The 17,997-nt window shown below is 42.6% G+C and overlaps 1 protein-coding gene across 1 annotated transcript; it reads right to left on the reverse strand.

Annotated features, from left to right (window-relative positions):
• Positions 1-122: 122 nt before the first annotated feature.
• ash2l (ash2 like, histone lysine methyltransferase complex subunit) lies at positions 123-15,911 on the reverse strand (the record flags this gene model as incomplete). The annotated part of the gene is made up of 17 exons (XM_080510283.1): positions 123-619; positions 1,584-1,643; positions 1,732-1,830; positions 3,545-3,637; positions 3,740-3,933; positions 5,059-5,226; positions 5,310-5,527; positions 6,652-6,751; positions 8,777-8,794; positions 9,835-9,910; positions 10,123-10,218; positions 12,024-12,119; positions 12,478-12,572; positions 13,382-13,470; positions 13,578-13,723; positions 15,078-15,144; positions 15,853-15,911. 17 exons carry the CDS (start codon positions 15,909-15,911, stop codon positions 512-514), a joined length of 1,782 nt encoding a protein of 593 aa, XP_080366409.1. The 3' UTR covers positions 123-511.
• Positions 15,912-17,997: the final 2,086 nt, after the last annotated feature.

Here is a 17,997-nt window from a genome sequence, read left to right on the forward strand (position 1 = left end):
TAAAAGTTTTTGTTCGTACGCAGGTCGTCCTCGCGGCGGAAATGATTGTTTTGGACTTGTGTGAAATTCCAGGTGTTACAGGCCTCTTTTTTTCTTTTCTTTGTTTTTTTTTTTTATTGAACTCAAGAGTATAAAACAGTAAATAAGTGACAAACACTGTCAAAAAACCAAACAAAACACCATGAAACATTAAAGAGTGCCGAGAGACGGGGGGGCGACGCCTCCTTCCACTCCGATTGGACAAGAAATCTAATGTGAAACCGACTTTAAAACTTCAAAATATACATTTGAAGGCAGAGCACCAATGGTGGAATGTTTTTTTGTTTCTTCTGATGGCACGCGGACTAAAGAATCACAGTCGTGGTTCCAGTTTTATTTTCTTTTTTTTTAGCTTGAAGAAGGTGACGGCTGAACTTTGACCTACGGTGTCTATGTTACTGCGTGCGGGAGGAGGTGCGACGCCCCCACTGGACGCGAGTTCGGTACGGATCCGGCGCGGCGGCGGCGGCGCTCATCCTTCCCACGGCGGGCTGCGGCGTCCGTCCACCTCCGTCTCCACGTGGTACAACGTGTCGGCCAGCGTGTGCTCGATCACCGCGCCCCAGCCCATGTCGCTCATCTGGAAACAAGGCCAATTAAATATAGTTTAATTAAAAGATTAAAAAAAATTGCTAAAATCAGCTGAAACAAAATGGCTCAAATAATAAAAAATAATATAAAACAACTAAAATTGGGAAAAAGGCAAACAAATAGATAAAAAAAGAAAAAAAAAAAAAGAAAATGATGAAAAGGCTAAAAACAGCTGAAACTAAATGAAATGTTTAAAAAGCTCAATTAAAACAATCCAGCTAAAATAAATACAATTGGGAAAAAACAAAATAAATTGATTAAGAAAATAAAAAAATTTAATTAAAATTAAAAAGTAAGACAATTAAAAGATAAGACAAAATTTGAAGAACTAAATCTAATATCTAATAATAAATCTAAAATAATTGCTGAAATACCTAAAAACAGCTCAAATAAGGAGAATTTCAAACAATTAAAAAGCAAGTAAATTAACTAAACTAAATCTAATATCAAGCTAAAAAGAAGAAGAAAAAAAAAAGCCAATTAAAATAGTTGTGAGGCTAAAATCAGCTAAAACAACAAGAAATCTTTAAAAAGTGAGATTAAAAACAGCTAAAATAACAAAAATTGATCAAAATTTAAAAAAAAGTATAAAAATAAAACTGCAAAAAATAAAAAATTGCTGCAATAGCTAAAAACAGCTAAAATAAGGAGAATGCCAACAATTAAAAAGCAAGTAAATTAACTAAAATTGGAATAAATCTAATAACAGGCTAATAAAAAAGAAGAAAATTGAAGAAAATCAACAAACTAAAGTTGCTAAAAAGGTAAAAACAAATAAAAGAACTAAAATGTCAAAAATAAAAGTTATTATAACTGAAATTGTAAAAACAACTAAAATCTATAAAAAAAAAAAAAGGGGAGAATTTAACAGTAGAACTGCAGAAAGTGGCTCCAACACTGGTTCCCTTTAAGTTTTGAATGTGTACAACTGAAATAAGTCAAACTGCACTTACTGGTTGGTACTTCACATCTTTTGGAGCGAATTTGAAATGAGGCCCAAAATTGACCGAGACCTGCGGAGAAGAGAAGAAGAAGAGAAGAAGAAGGTGAAGGAAGGAGGGAGGGAGGGAAGGTGGGAGGAGGAGACGGAGGAGTGCCGACCGTGCAGCTCTTGTACAGGGAGATGGCGGGGAAGTAGAGGCCCTCGAACAGGTTCTCGTAGGCCACGCCCTGGTTCACGCCGTTCTTGTAGAAAATCATCTGGAAAAAGAAATTAATCAATTCAAGCAAACACGTTTCAACCGACCGGAGGGGAAGTTAAAAAAAAAAAAAAAAGGAAAACCGTTCAAAATGCAGGGAGGCACTGAAAAACACAACTTTAGGAAAGGGCTCGCGAGGTGGAGCGTTACTTCGGTGCCGTCACCATGGAAACGGTAGAAAATGCTATTTTGAAAATGAGCTCTCCCTCCATTTCAGTGGAAACCGGAGAAAACGCAACTTTTTGAAAACGCTCCGACTCAGTCCAGATGGTAACGGGGGGTAACACAACTTTTTTTTAAAAAGCTGTCTCCATGGAAATGGGAGAAAATGCAACTATTAGAAAATGCTCCGTCTCCATGGATACAGGGAACAAAACACAAGTAAAAAAAAAAAAATACTCTCTCGAAGGAAATATGAGAAACTTTTTAAAAACGACCCAACTCGTGTCTCTGTGGAAACGGGAGAAAATGCGACTTTTTATAAAAGCTGTCGCCATGAAAATGTGAGAAAATACTAGTTTTTAAAAATGCTCCGTCTCCATTGAAGCAGGGGAAAATGCGACTTTTAGAAAATACCCTGTATCGAAGGAAATATGAGAAAATGCAACTTTTAGAAAATGCTGTCTCCATGGAAACAGAGGATAATGCAGCTTTTAGAAAATGCTGTCTCCATGGAAACAGAGGATGATGCAACTATTAGAAAATGCTCTGTCTCCATGCATACAGGGGCCAAACAAGTTTTAAAAAATACGAGGAAATATGAGAAAATGCAAATTTTTAAAAATGCTCCAACTCCTGACTCTGGAAACTGGAGATAATGCAACTTTTAGAAAACGCTCCTTCCCCATGGAAACAGAGGATAACGCAACTTCTAGTAAAAGTTTTGTCTCCATAGAAACAATACACAACTTTTTTTATATAACAATCCAACCCAGTTTCCAAGGAAACGGGAGAAAATGCATTTTTTTTAAATACGCTCCATCTCTGTAGAAACACTCAACTTTTCTAACAACGCGTAAACAATTCAACGTGTGGCCCGCCATACTAACGACATGGTTTCCCAACACATTGGCGCTTATTACCCACATGGAAAGAACCTATACGAGGATATATGCGCATATATGACACCTATAAGCAGTTTATATGCACATATATGTGTATATATGCTACATATAGGCAAAATTGAGGTGCATATATGTGAATATACAGGCCATATAGGTCTCCTGTACTGCTTCTTTATGTCCACATATATACACATATACACACATATATATATATATATATATATATATACACACACACACACACACATATATATATACACACATATATATATAGATATATATAGATCTATAGCCCATATCTCACTTTGGCAGCTGTCATACATTATTGAGGCAATAACTGAGAACTAACTAAAAAAACAATTATACAAGAAGAACATATAGGTGCATATATGCACACATATATACGTGCATATATGTACCTATACAGGTGCCTGTATGCACGTATATGTGTACATATATGTGCATTTATGTACATATAATATAGGAAAACGGCCATATATGTCACATATATTGAAAACCTATATTAAAAAAAGATATGTTTATATAGGTTCTTTCCATGTGGGTAAAGTCAAAACTTTTCTGGAACAAAAATGTAAAAAAAAAAAAAAAAAAAAAAAATTAAGCGCTGTCTCTTTAAATTGTGGTTCTGACCCTGCTGGGCTCCACGGGCTTCAGGCTCTTCTCTGCTTTGTCCACGTAGTCTTTCTCCTCGAAGTACAAGTAGCTCTTGAACTTGATCAGCGCCTGAAACCAGAAACAGATTTTTTTTGTGAATACAAAATTGGGGCGTGGTGTCAGGGGGGATGGGGGGAAGGGGAGGGGGAGGGGCTCTGGGCGAGGCGCCACCTTGTCCTTGTAGGTGTCGGGCAGCGCTCTGGCCGTCTCCGTCCCGTCGGGCAGCTCCACGAAGAAGCCCAGCGTGTCGCCCTGACCGTAGCCTGACGAGTAGTGCTTCCCCAGCGACTGGTGGAACTTGGTGCCCTTCTTGCTGCGCCACGAGTAGCTGAACTTGTCGTAACCCAGCGGCGCCTGCAGGTTACCTACGAAAATAAAATTTGAAAATTTAAAAATAATTGGTCTGTGAACGTCTGGTCTCGTTTTGGTTTTTAAACTTTAAATATTGAAACCGCAAGTTGTGATTTTCCGCTTTTTCTTGAAATTATAAGTCAAATTAACGCGATGAGCTGCCTTTTGTTTCTGAGCACCAAAGATTTGTTTATCATTTCTTTTAAAGCATCTTTAATCGATGTTTGAACTAATTAACAGTCTCAGTGCAAAAAAAAATCATATAAAAGGGAAAAAGTTTTTGAAAAGAGGAGGAAAAGTTATAAAAAATAAGGAAACATGAACACTTTAGGGTCAATTTGCGTTTTTTTTTTTTTTTTTTATACAAACTTTTGCTTTTCCTCTATATTTCAACATTAATGACTGTTGAACTTCAATGCTTGGTATCTTTGTTTCTAGCAGAAATTCACCTTTGTGATTGTACAATTATTTTAGTATTTATTTTATTTTGAAATACTGGATGAACACACTGAAAAAAACTAAAAACTAAATTCAAGCGGGACAAAATTAGATTTTTTTTTTTTTATATTGAGAGCCACAAACATATGTAATGAAACATTTTCACGAGTTAGAAAGTATATCCAATTTGTATATGTACAAACCAATGCATACATCCAAAAAACACATTCTGTATGCAGTTATTTACATTACAAATAGAAGAAAACCCAGGCGTTTTTATACAAAACAGAACTATTTATCCGGAACAATTTGCATTGTTACAGCAGCCAATACAAAAAATAAATATATATATATATATATATATATTTTTTTTTTTTTATATATATATATATATATAAAATTCTGTGTGTTTATCATTATAATTATCATAGTTGATTAGGTCTGGAACAGGCGTCAAACACATTTCACAGCAGGGGGCGGTGTCACACGGACTGTAGTCTGCCCTTTAGCTCATAGCAACAGCGATGCAACTTCCTGATTGGCTGTTGCATAGAATCGGCTGCTTTACGGTCAATTCCGCCACAAAAAGCGTGGAAACACATCAGATTTTTATTCTTATTATCATAACGCTGGTTTTATTTGGCCGATCGGGAACATTTAAAAAAAAAAAAAAACTGTCTCGAAGCCAAGTTGAAACTCACCGAGGGGCTGCGACCAGCCGAGTCTGGCGGCGGTGTCGGGGGGCATCTCGTCCACCGTCACCTCGAAGTACCAGGCGCCCTTGCGGACCCCGTGCGAGGCCCGGACCATGGAGTAGCCCTTCTCCCCGGTGACCGTCAGCCGGTCGTCGGAGATCTTCAGCTGCGGCGCTGCAACGCGAGCGGTCAAGTTAGAAACGGTGGCGGCGCCGGGGCGGAGCTGCGACCGCGCGGTCGCCGGCAGCGGCGGGCACCTCGGTCGTGTAGCGCCAGCAGCACGCGCTCGTACAGGCAGGCCCGGTACAGGTCCCCCGGGATGGGCTTGCCGGCCCAGCAGTCCAGCTCCAGCTTCTCCGGGTCGGGGGCGTGCGGGTCGGGCTCCGCCAGGATGTAGCGGTAGCCGTCCTTGTTGAAGGGGTGTTCCAGAGGGTAGCCGTGGGGCGGCAGCCGCTGGGCCGAGAACAGGGGGTCACTGTAGGGCCGGGGAGGGGGGGGGGGGGGGGGGGACCAGGAAATAACGGATGAGAGGCCGACTGAACAAACTCAACCAAAGCAACTCAACAAACCCAAACAAGGGAGGGGGAAAAACTACAGAATAAAAAGATCAAATAAAAACGAACAAGCAGTAAAGCAACCAACTGAACAAATGGCCGAATAAAAGACAGACTGAAAAAAACAACTGAACAAATGACTGAACAAACAACTGCATAAAAGATCAACTGAACAAAAGAAAGAAACTACCAACTGAACAAACGACCGAACAAACAACCAACTGAACAAAAGAAACAACCAACTGAACAAACGAAAGAAACAACCAACTGAACAAACGACCGAACAAACAACCAACTCAACAAATGAAAGAACAAACAACCAACTCAACAAAAGAAAGAACAAACAACCAACTGAACAAAAGAAAGAACCAACTGAACAAACGAAAGAAGAAACAACCAACTGAACAAACGACCGAACAAACAACCAACTGAACAAACGACCGAACAAACAACCAACTGAACAAAAGAAAGAAACTACCAACTGAACAAACGACCGAACAAACAACCAACTGAACAAAAGAAACAACCAACTGAACAAAAGAAAGAACAACCAACTGAACAAACGAAAGAAACAACCAACTGAACAAACGACCGAACAAACAACCAACTCAACAAATGAAAGAACAAACAACCAACTGAACAAAAGAAAGAACAAACAACCAACTGAACAAACGACCGAACAAACAACCAACTCAACAAATGAAAGAACAAACAACCAACTGAACAAAAGAAAGAACAAACAACCAACTGAACAAAAGAAAGAACCAACTGAACAAACGAAAGAAGAAACAACCAACTGAACAAACGACCGAACAAACAACCAACTGAACAAATGAAAGAACAAACGACCAAACAGACAATCAACTGAACCAACGAATAAACAAACAACCAACTGAATAAACGAAAGAACAATGAACAAACTCCTAAAACTAACTAACGGCCGACTACACGGAGTAACAACTGAACACAAACGACGGCGTTCCGACAGTCCAGCGGTTTTCGCTTCCCGGCTCGTCTCCGGATCTGGAAGTTTGCCAGTTTTCACCTGCGGGTTCTTTTGGCCGCCCCGGCCGCCGCCCCCTCCTGCTGCTGCTGCTGTTTACGTTTGGCTCCTCGTCCTTTTCCTGGACCCGGCGCCAGAGCTCCTTCAAGAGCACGGAGACAACTTATACAACCGAGCACAGACAGACAAACAAACAAACAAACAAACAAACAAACAAAGACGCACTCACGCAGACAGACACACTCAGAGGACGATGGCGGCTTGTTCTCAGCTCTCACTTTTATTGGCTTAAATCTGAGAATGGGATTATTCCTGTGCCGCCATTGTTAAAGCTGACACACACACACACACACACACACACACACACACACACACACACACACACACACACACACACACACACACACACACACACACACACACACACACACACACACACACACACACACACACACACACACACACACACACACACACACACACACACACACACACACACTCACACACACACACACTGAAAGCAGGTTATTCGGTGAACACGGGGTGACAGCAGGCACAAAAAGGCAGGAATTAGTTGGCGTGACATTTTCCAAACACCGTCAAGCCCCTTCGCTCGTTGCAGGACACAAAATCAAAGGGGTCGTCACCTGGTGTCCTCGCGTATCCAGTCCCCCACTTAAAATGTCTTTCAATTCATTCTTAAAATTTATGAAGAAAAACTATTAAAAAAAATAAATAAACACGAAGCTCGTTCTGATCCCTCATCGTACCGCAACTTCCTGTCGTGAGAGCACGCGTGAGGTTTTGACCGGTACGGATGTTATGGGCGCGTCGGAACCGTCATTCATGACGATGGGGTTCATACGCCGCTAACGGCTAGCGGCTGGCAGCTTAACGGCTTCACAAACATCCGCGCCGCAGAGCAATGCATCCCGGGAGATTTAATAAAGAAACACAGGGTCGTTGGTAAAAAAAAAAAAAAATCACATGGGGGTTCAACGTTTATGCTAATCCTGTTAGCGTTAGCGGCTAGCCGCTAGCTAGCATGCTGAATAAAAGCTTCCTTATGATGACCTGCGGTGAGGCGGTGGACGTCCTGAATCGCAGCTTTTGCGACCTTAAAAGAGGGCTAACCACTAGCTGCGGCTAACGGGGTCTAGCGGTTAGCCGTGGTCAACCACTCGGCCTGGTTAGCTAGGGCTAACAGCTAAATTTAATAGAGTTGGGTTTATGATATTAGCACAATGAAACCGCCCCATTTTGGGGGGGTTGGCGCCCCCTTATGGGCAATTCTGGTTTGAACAAAGAGCCCAAACACAAAAATTCTTTCAACACTTTCAAACTGCAGATTTTCAGAACTTTCAACTGAGGTCCAACACCAATTTACCGTAGTTTCTGGACTATTGGGCACACCTGAATATAAGCCTAACAACCCACCAAAATTAAAAAGAAAAAGCCCGAATTACATGACGCACCTGAACGCATCACCAATGTATTGGGCGGCATGAAGTCCGTTAACCTATAAAAACTCATAGATTTGGTTTCAAAGCATGCGAATAAATTAGCTGCTTATACTCCAGGAATTACGGTAATTTTTTAACGAGGGATTTTTTTTTCTCCCCCCAGGTGACGAGTCCTTTACGTGACATTTTAGCAGTTTTGCCACGAGCCAAGTCTCTGTGGACAAGCTCAAGAAAACGAAAAGCTCTTTTTGTGAGACGCTAAACGCTAAAACAAACAAACAAACGACACGTTTTCACTTGTGGGCGGGGCCTAAAACGGCTCCGACACAAACCTTGAAGCAGAGGAGGAGGAAAGACCGACAAGCAAATTTTAAAAATGGCACTCTGCTCTTAGGAGGGGGCGGGAGGTTCAACAGCCGGAACCAGTTAGCAGCAAGCCAGAGACAAGGGGTGGGTGGGGGGGGGGGGGGGGTCGAGCAGACAGGGGGGTCTAGCAGACGGGGGAGGGGGGGGTCACACAGCAGAGCGAGGATGAAGTTGCCCACAAGATGTTAATAAAGAAGGTCGGTTTGATTTGGGAAGAAAAGAGGAGGGAAGACTGATTATTAGAACCTCAGGGCCAACTTCGATCCCGGTAAGTAACAAGACGCACGCACACAAAAATTAAAAAGAAAAGCCACACGGATCAGCTTCCACATATTCACCTGAGAAAGAAGATCCACCTGGAAAACAACACACACAGTCACTATAAAACCGCCACATTTCACAGCGTCGGGGTCGTTTCACGCTCCGCCGGCTACTTGGTTGATTAATCGCCAAGATTTTTGGGGTTTGTTCTTTCCGCTTCGGCATTTTTAAAGTAATAAAAAAATATTATATAGTCGAGTCACTTTATAAAACAATCTGCTTTTTTTTTTTTTTGCTTTTTTCTTGCAACAGTTAATCACAAACATGTCACAATATTAGCGCCGTAAAAAAGGTGCATTAAATATCAGGATATCTTAATAAAGGCGGATTAAAAAATATATATATATAAAGAAGCCCTGTAGTATCAAAAGGCACTTTTATTACTTTGACCGATTTTACTGGATTTCTCCAAATCGAACATGGGGGGTAAAAAACAACCCTCGTCTCACGTCTCGTCTTCTATCACAGTGTTTTTCAACCACTGGGCCGAGATCTCGTCAGGTGAGCCCTGGGAAATTATACAATTTCACATTTTTTTCTAAAATAAAAAACATTTGCTCTCCCAGCCGACAGTGTGTTGCAGAGTAATCCTGTATAAATACTCTGCACCACTAGAGGGCCGCACAGAACTTTGCCGGTGAAACTGAAAGTGACAGACGTCAGTGTGGTTAATCTCCACCTCCTGTTACCATCTTGTATCAAAGTACTGTGTCAGTGACAGTGATGGAGAAGTTTTTGAAAAGGAAGAATGTGAACCAGGATCTCAGCTCTTCATCCATCAGGTCCAGGTTTCACACTGAGGGAGTCACTATTTTTTTTTTTAAGAAATTGGGAAATACTTTTTTTCTGTATTTACTTGATTCCTGTTGATAAAACTTTGATGAGAATGACTTTATATTGTTAATAGAGGCTACAGAGTTTCACATTTTCAGGTGGTGGTGGTGTGCCTCGGGATTTTTCCAAAGACAAAAGTGTGCCTCGGCTCACAAAAGGTTGAAAAACACTGTTCTATCAGACAGAAAGTGTCTTTTATTTCCCCCCCGTTTCAGGTGTAAATATTTCTCTGGACTCTCACCATTGAGGCCGCCGGCTGCCGGAGGAGCGGCGGTCTGCTTCTGTGTGTCGTACGACGGTCCGATGGTCCCCAGGTCCTACAGACGAGAGACGCCGAGAGTTTTACACTCGTCCTGCAAGATTCCTCCCTTCACTTTATCAGTGCTACAGAACGGCAAGTTAAAAAAAAAAAAACTGCTACAGAGGAGACGAGCACCCCTTGATCGAGACCTAAACCCTCCTCCTCCTCCTCCTCCTCCTCCTCCTCCTCCTCGTCCTCCTCCTCCTCCTCCTCCTCCGGGGTAAATACCTGGTCCAGCAGGCCAAACTTGGGGTATTCCTCCTCCGCGTCTTTGCTGCCGGGGTCGGGGTGCTCCTTCACCAGGAAAACATCTCGCTCTTTACTCTGCAACCACATCACAAATACCAGGATCGAGTGGGTTTGTCTGAGACGTCACTGCCCCCTGCAGGCCACGGGGGCGCTATGGCCACACCACTGTATTTGGTTACAGCCCAAAAAACATTGGTCATACACTCTTTCTATTGGGATTTTCATTGAAACTCTATTTTTCCCGGTGCCATTATGTGCTAGAACAGGGGTCGGCAACCAGCGTCTCTTTCGTCCCTCCACTTGAGCCTCGGTCCCACCGCAGTTCATCCTGGAGGGACGTAAGGAGGCAAGGCCACCCAGAGCGCAGTCCCGCTACAAAGAGTGGTAAAATGTAGGCGGAGCGATGTAACGACATTACGCAACAATAACGGCATGAAGAACGTAGAATTGCGGCTGCAGGTCATGACGGCGGCTCAACTGGTGTCTGAAGCTGGGAGCTTCCTGTACCTTTCACAGTAAAACCCGACAGTTCCAGGAGGTTCATTGCAGACTTGTTGAGAGTGACGGAACATTCTAGTGAATTACACAACAACTACAGGACATTAAAGCCACATCGCTGACACTCATGGTTCAAACAATCCCAGATCTCCCACATTTATCTTCCATTTTAATAATGTGTAGCGATAAAGGAGCTGAGAGCTGCAATGCATTATGGGAGTTTCTGTTTGTCGTGTTTTAAATGTAATTATTGGGGTTATATTAGGTTTGTAGTGTTGGTAGTAATTGTGTTTTTGTTGCTTAGTTCATGTAGTTTAGTTTATTAGTTGTAAGTTATCAACCAGCAGTGAAGAAGGTTTTGTGTGTCGTGTCCTCCTGGCATGGTCTGCCGGTAGGACTTTCAAAATAAAACAAGAAGGCCGTTGCTCGGCTAATCCCCCGCCGGAGGGCTTTATATTTTCTCACAAAGCAGCTCTAAGGCAGCACACTTGGTACACTAGAGGGTGTTCCATGGGTCCTAGTAGATAATTATGTAGAATCTGAAAGGTCTTCTTCATAAGCTATGTCAAAATACGTCTCCAGAGCCCAAAAGGTGTTTTTATGCACTTAGTGACCCTGTGACCTGATATGCAAATTAGGTCCTGGTCACCATGGTGCCCCTTCTCCCCAGGTGGAGTGTCCATGTGTGAAGTTTGGTGACTGTGGGCCCGGGAACTGCTGAGAAATGAGGAGAAATGTTTATATGAAAATACATGTATTGTGCAACCATGACGAGCAAACTTCAGACCCTACCAATCTTCAAGGTCAAGGTCAGGTCACTTGGTGTACTGGAGGTTATCCCCGGAGTGTGTATCATGTGTGTATAAAAGTTCAGAGCCCTAGCTCAAAAACCGAGGCCTCCAGAGCCCAAAATGTGTTTTTAAGCACTTCGTGACCCTGTGACCTACTTAATATGCAAATTAGGTCAAGGTCACCATAGTATCCCTTCCCCCTCTGAGATGTATCCACATGTGAAGTTTGGTCACTGTGGGCCCAGGGGTTGCCGAGATATAGGTAGAAACGTTCGAACGGACGGACGTACGGAGACTGTTTCAAGATCGGCGGGGGATAATGAGTACGGCTCTCTGGGTGTTCTGTTCAGTGGAAAACGGGACCAAATGGCTCTTTGAGCATTAAAAGTTGCCGACCCCTGTGCTAGAAGGACCAATCATATTTATCTCTGTACTATTTATGGAGGTTTGGACAGATTGTGGAGAATCAGCCGGAACGTCAGAGAAGAATAGAGGACAAAAGGCCAAATGTTGAGTAACATGCAAACCACATAAGGATACTAAAGAAAAAAAAAAAAAAAAAAGGAAATGAAAACGCAGTGTCGGTGTTACCATGGTCTTCACGATGTTGTTGGGCCAGGTCACCTTCCCGGGTCTCTGCCGGGTCGTCATGCACTCCCAGTACTTGTCGATGAACGGTATGATGTCCTGCAGCAGAGACGGGGAAAGAACACATTTAAAGTCCCCCCCGGCAGAATCCATATGGAAAATATTACTTCCCGTGTGAGGAATCACTTCTGCACGGAGAATCAACCCGATACAGGAAAACAACTGGGTGCTTCCTAATAGTCCCTCCTTATCTCCTTTCCTATCCACTTCTCCTCAACCCCGAGGGGGGACATCATTCCCAGCACTTTCCCCTGCGACTCCAACCACTGATATAATCCCAAATATCACAAGGGTCGGAATGTAAATCAAAAGGCGTTCAAGACAACGTTTGACCGACTCAGTCCGGGATCGTTCCCCCAATCACGTCACGCAGCAGTGCGGCCCGCCCGGCACCGACCTTGTCTTTGGAGAACATGGTCTTCGGGTGTTCGTCCTGTGTCCTCGACCGCCACGTCAGGTTGGCCAACGCCGTGAGACACATCTCCTTCAGGTCTGGAAACACACGGTTGAAACGCCTTCAGCCTCGCGAACACGCATTGGATACGAGCTCAAATAGCAAACTAAAATAGCGTATTTTCTCTTTCTTTGTTAATAATACGACAAAACGTGGCTCGTTAGACGTCGTGCTCCAACTGTCCGGTGTTACGGTTTCGCCGGTGACCCTGTTAACTGGTGACGTCTGCCACCGGCTATTTACAGAAGCTGACGTTAAAATAAGACAAATCAAAAAAATTTCACGACGTTTGGGACCCTTTCCTTGCTTATTTTCAAAAGACGGATGCAGTTGAAATTGTATAACTGTATACTAATGATTTGTAAGGAAAGCCTACTGTCGATCAGTTAATTACACTACATCTTTGTGTGCATTCTGATGTATTTTATTGATTATTGACAGTGTTATTATTGTATGTGTGTTTCCTTTCAACCCGTCTGGCTTGTTGTTACTTGTTGTTATATGTTGACTGTGGGGTTCGGGGGAGGGGAAGAAAAGAGGGAAAAATGATAGGTGATCTCCAATTTAACATTGTTTAACTGAAGCTTGAATAAACAAACCTTGTTTAAAAAAAAATAATAAGTCAAACGACATTTGTGAAACGGCGTTCACCAAGACGGCTATGGATTTTTTTTTTTTTTTTTAACGTCTGCTCTGAAACGGAGACGCTGGAGGAAGACGGTCACCAGTTAACAGGGAAACACCGGTTGATCGAAACACCGGTGGAATCCGCGGTTTGGTGTCTCGTACATTTTACCAAATATTCATCATAACTCCTTCGGCTCTAAGCCGGAACAAGAGTACCCACTGGCTTGTTTCCTGAGGAAGTAGGTGTTGCCGCTGTGATGGCACACGTTGCAGTGAAACACGTAGTTGGTCATGAAGGGGAGGCAGGTTCTGTTGGGAGGAAGCAGAGGAGCGGGGGGGGGGGGGTTGCATCACAAAAGGTGGCCGGGTGGGAGTGGGGGGGGGGTTGGGGGGGCTCGCCGACGGCGCGGACGTACGCGGTGTCGATGCCGAAGGTGTCGGCGGTGAACCACTTCATACACAAGGCACACTGGAGCTCCACCTCGCCCAGCTGCCGGCCGCTCTCCTCGTCGCCCGACCCGGTGAGGGCGTCGGCGGCCTCCGAGCCGTCGCCCGCCGCCTCCTGGAACCAAAGGAACGACAAGCTTATTATCCATTACAGCCATAACTGTGGTATATAAAGAAGCCCTGTAGTATCAAAAGACACTTTTATTACTTTGACCGATTTTACTGGATTTCTCCAAATCGAACATGGGGGGGGGTAAAAAACAACCCTCGTCTCACGTCTCGTCTTCTATCACAGTGTTTTTCAACCACTGGGCCGAGATCTAGTCAGGTGTGACGTGGGAAATTATACAATTTCACATTTTTTCCTAAAAAAAACATTTGCTCTCACAGCCGACAGTATGTTGCAGAGTAATCATGTATAAATACTCTTCACCACTAGAGGGCAGCACAGAACTTTGCCGGTGAAACTGAAAGTGACAGACGTCAGTGTGGTTCATCTCCACCTCCTGCTACCATCTTGTATCAAAGTACTGTGTCAGTGACAGTGATGGAGAAGTTTTTGAAAAGGAAGAATGTGAACCAGGATCTCAGCTCTTCATCCATCAGGTCCAGGTTTCACACTGACGGAGTCACTATTAAAAATAAATAAATTGGGAAGTACTTGTTTTCTGTATTTACTTGATTCCTGTTGATAAAACTTTGATGAGAATGACTTTATATTGTTAATATCGGCTACAGAGTTTCACATTTTAACATTTTCAGGTAGTGGTGGTGGTGGTGTGACTCCAGATTTTTCCAAAGACAAAAATGTGCCTCGGCTCAAAAAAGCTTGAAAAACACTGGTCTATCAGACAGAAAGTGTCTTTTATTTCCCCCGTTTCAGGTGTAAATATTTCTCTGGACTCCCCCCCCCTCTCGTGGTACAAGAGGGGCAAGTCATACTGTAGCTTCATGCCCCACAAAGGCTCTTCTTATGTCAATTTTAATGGTTAAAAAAACTTGATTTTGTGTCTAATTTCCACACGAGTTTTAATAGAACTCACAGCAAGATATTCCAAAATGTAAGAAAAAAATTTTTTTACCATGCAAGTCTGGTTTAAAACTTATACAATAAATACAAAACATGAGATAAATATTTACATTTGTAATGATTAATAACACAATAATGAAGCATTATTGACACAGTAGTGTCCAGAGGGTCCAGAAAGTCATATATCGATCACATGACACTCATAAAAGCCACGAAGATATCCAATACAAGTAAAAATGACAACTACAGACATTCTTATTCAAAACTATGACTTTGTGGAATTATTTGTGACGGTAGAACCAGTTTCTTCGGTGCGTTGGTTCGAAGCCGAGGTGAAACTACAGCTTGTGACATGTCTAGTTTTTATAATGATGTATATATCTGATATGGGTTTGTGGAGACTTATAGATGCTATTTGAAGGATAAGACTGCACGTTACCAGTCCCTCTTTGCCGTTTGATGATTCGGTGTCCATGCTGGTGGGGAGTTCTCCAAACGTGGCCTCTCTGAAAATCACAACAGACAAAGAGGAGCTGGAGACTTTTGTGAACTTCACAAGTATACAAATGCAGAGGAAAGGCACTTAAATCGGTTTGTTGCAGAGCTTCCTCCATTGTCAAACAACACCATGTGGAACACATCCATGTTTTTCCACCGTGTAAGACACATGCCTTCTGCACCACACTTCATTCAGATATTATGACTTTTTCAGTTGCTTTGCTTCTTTGTTGACTACATGAGCCAATAGACATCGTTTCTTCCATATGAATAAAACGTACAAGGGCTAAAGAATAATTCGGCACAGGTGGATTTGCGCTATACAACACATTTTTATAAGATCGCCTTTGTTAAAATTGTAATTAATAAATCTGACGATATTTGGACGGATTCTGGTGCATAAGGGACAAATTAAGTGTATTTTTTATGCTTCATTTAAGGTTAATGGACTGTACAGGCAGAAGGGTGTACAAACAATCGAAAATGTTATATCTCCTGGTAGAAAACTAAGAAAATCTTTTAAAATAAGCTTTTAATAGCTTGTTTCACAGTCGCAGTGACTGTGAGCAACGCTAACGTTTGTTAGCATAGCCGCTCTGCCAAAAGCATTTGCGCCAAGATTAAACCATAAAAGTAGGCAATACTTCCACAGACGACACATACTAATGTCTACACCGATACAACGGCGAGGAATAGTTTGTATGAAGCGGGCAAACCCTTCTCCGGTCTCCGATTCCGCCGCAGCAGCGCTCCCCGCCTCTACTTCAGAAGCCATGTTTGAAATCAATTGATGCAGGAAGTATCGCGAGAACAGGCGAGACCACAGCGATGCCGACAGCGACGCCACAGGCTGAAAATGAAACTGCATCCAATTTATTTTATTGCAATGACACAGGGAGAGGGAGGAAATTTATTTGTTTCCCCTGAGGAAAATTTGGTTTAGAAAAGAAAATGCCACTTATTACAGAATAAAAACACCACATCGACACAAACATCTCGTTAAAGTGACAGAAAGAGTATTTGCTGCTCAACTGTGTGATTTTACCCATACATCTTTTAGAAAGAGAGAATCAGACGTCTTTATTGTGATTGTAAAAACACAACGGTGAGTGTATTGTTCGATTTATCAGAATAAAAAAACTAAATCAGTAAGATATGAGGATCTGTCTTCAGGGATTATACCACTCCGGGAACAAAATACCTTTTGGGTCTATGTGAAAGTTAAATTGTTTATATGAGAATTGTTTGTTTGTGTCATTTGTGATCAGTTATCGAGTTGTAAACGTGAAACATTAAACTGAAAATGTTGCTCTTTTACCCCTCAGAACTGTTATTAAGGCAAAAACTTTAACATACTGAAAGCTTTCCTGGAAAAGCAGGCAAGGTCGCTAAATCATTGCACATTTTCTGATTGTAGTCTGCAACATTTATGACCAAATGAGACTTTTTTGTGATTTTTCTGCCAAATAAAATTGACCTGGAGCCTGAAAACACGTTAACCTATAAAATGAGGTGAGCAAAGTTTCATATATACAAAACATTTTAAATAAAAACAGCATCTTATGCTGCATAATTACCATTCAAAATAGTAAATATTTCATTACTGATGCTTTTTAACCTGATTTTAGACGTTTCAGCTTTCTTTTCCAGCATTTTCCAGACAATTTTGCCATTTTTGAATCGAATAGAATAGATTTCCTTCAGGGCAACGCTCTACACAGAATAAATCCAAAGAAAGTTGAATATCAAATAAGACGGGATTTTATCCATTTCATCCGTTTTGTGAGTTTTTAATCCTTGTTTTTTTTTTCTTTCTATATTCAAGCATTTCTGTCTCTGTTTCTGCAAATTTCCCCCCATTTCTTTTGGTTTTAGATATTTTTTTCCTATTTTATCAGTCATTTTAGATGTTTATCTTTAAAGCCTTTTTCATTTATTTATTTTTTAATTTAACCAGTTAAAACCTCGTTGAGTGTCCCGGCAGCAGTACGTTAGTAAAGTCTCAGACAAAACAGGCGATCGTACGCGTCAAACAAACAAGAAAAAGTCAATACATTAAGGCAACGCACAAAATATAAACAACACAAAAGTGTTTATTTGATCTGGCTGCAGGTTGCAGACGCCTGTTGTACGAGACACAATTACGAGTACATTTTTATCACGGTTGCCGGCAGATGTGGCCTGTGATTCGTACTCGTAATGACGACTGTGTTTTGAAAAGCTGGACGACCGACAATCGTCACGCTGAGTGGATTTCAAGCATCTTCCTGATTGTTTTAGAAATGCTAAACGTCTCCTTTTCTCTTGAGCTGCTCGTAAAGAGGCTTTGTGAGGAGAAGAGGAGAGAGGAGAGGGGAGGGGAGGAGAGGAGAAGAGGGGGAGAAGAGGGGGAGAGAGGAGGAGAGGAGAGGAGGAGAGGGGAGGAGAGGGGAGAAGAGAGGAGAAGAAGGGAGAAGAGGGGAGGAGAGGAGAGGAGGAGAGGGGAGAAGAGGGGAGGAGAGGAGAGGAGAGGAGAGGAGAGGAAAGGAGAGGAGAGGGGAGGAGAGGGGAGAAGAGGGGAGGAGAGGGGAGAAGAGGGGAGAAGAGGGGAGGAGAGAGGAGGAGAGGAGAGGAGAGGAGAGGAGAGGAAAGGAGAGGAGAGGGGAGGAGAGGGGAGAAGAGGGGCGAAGAGGGGAGAAGAAGGAGGTGAGAGGAGGAGAGGAGAAGAGAGGAGAAGAGGAAGAGAGGAAGAGGAGAAGAGAAGAAGAAGAGGAAGAGAGGAGGAGAAGAGGAGGAGAAGAGAGGAGGAGAAGAGGAGAAGAGAGGAGAAGAGGAAGAGGAGAAGAGAAGAAGAAGAGGAAGAGAGGAGGAGAAGAGGGGGA

The sequence above is a fragment of the Blennius ocellaris genome, assembly GCF_963422515.1.
Source record: "Blennius ocellaris genome assembly, chromosome: 15".
NCBI classification, from domain to species: Eukaryota; Metazoa; Chordata; class Actinopteri; order Blenniiformes; family Blenniidae; genus Blennius; species Blennius ocellaris.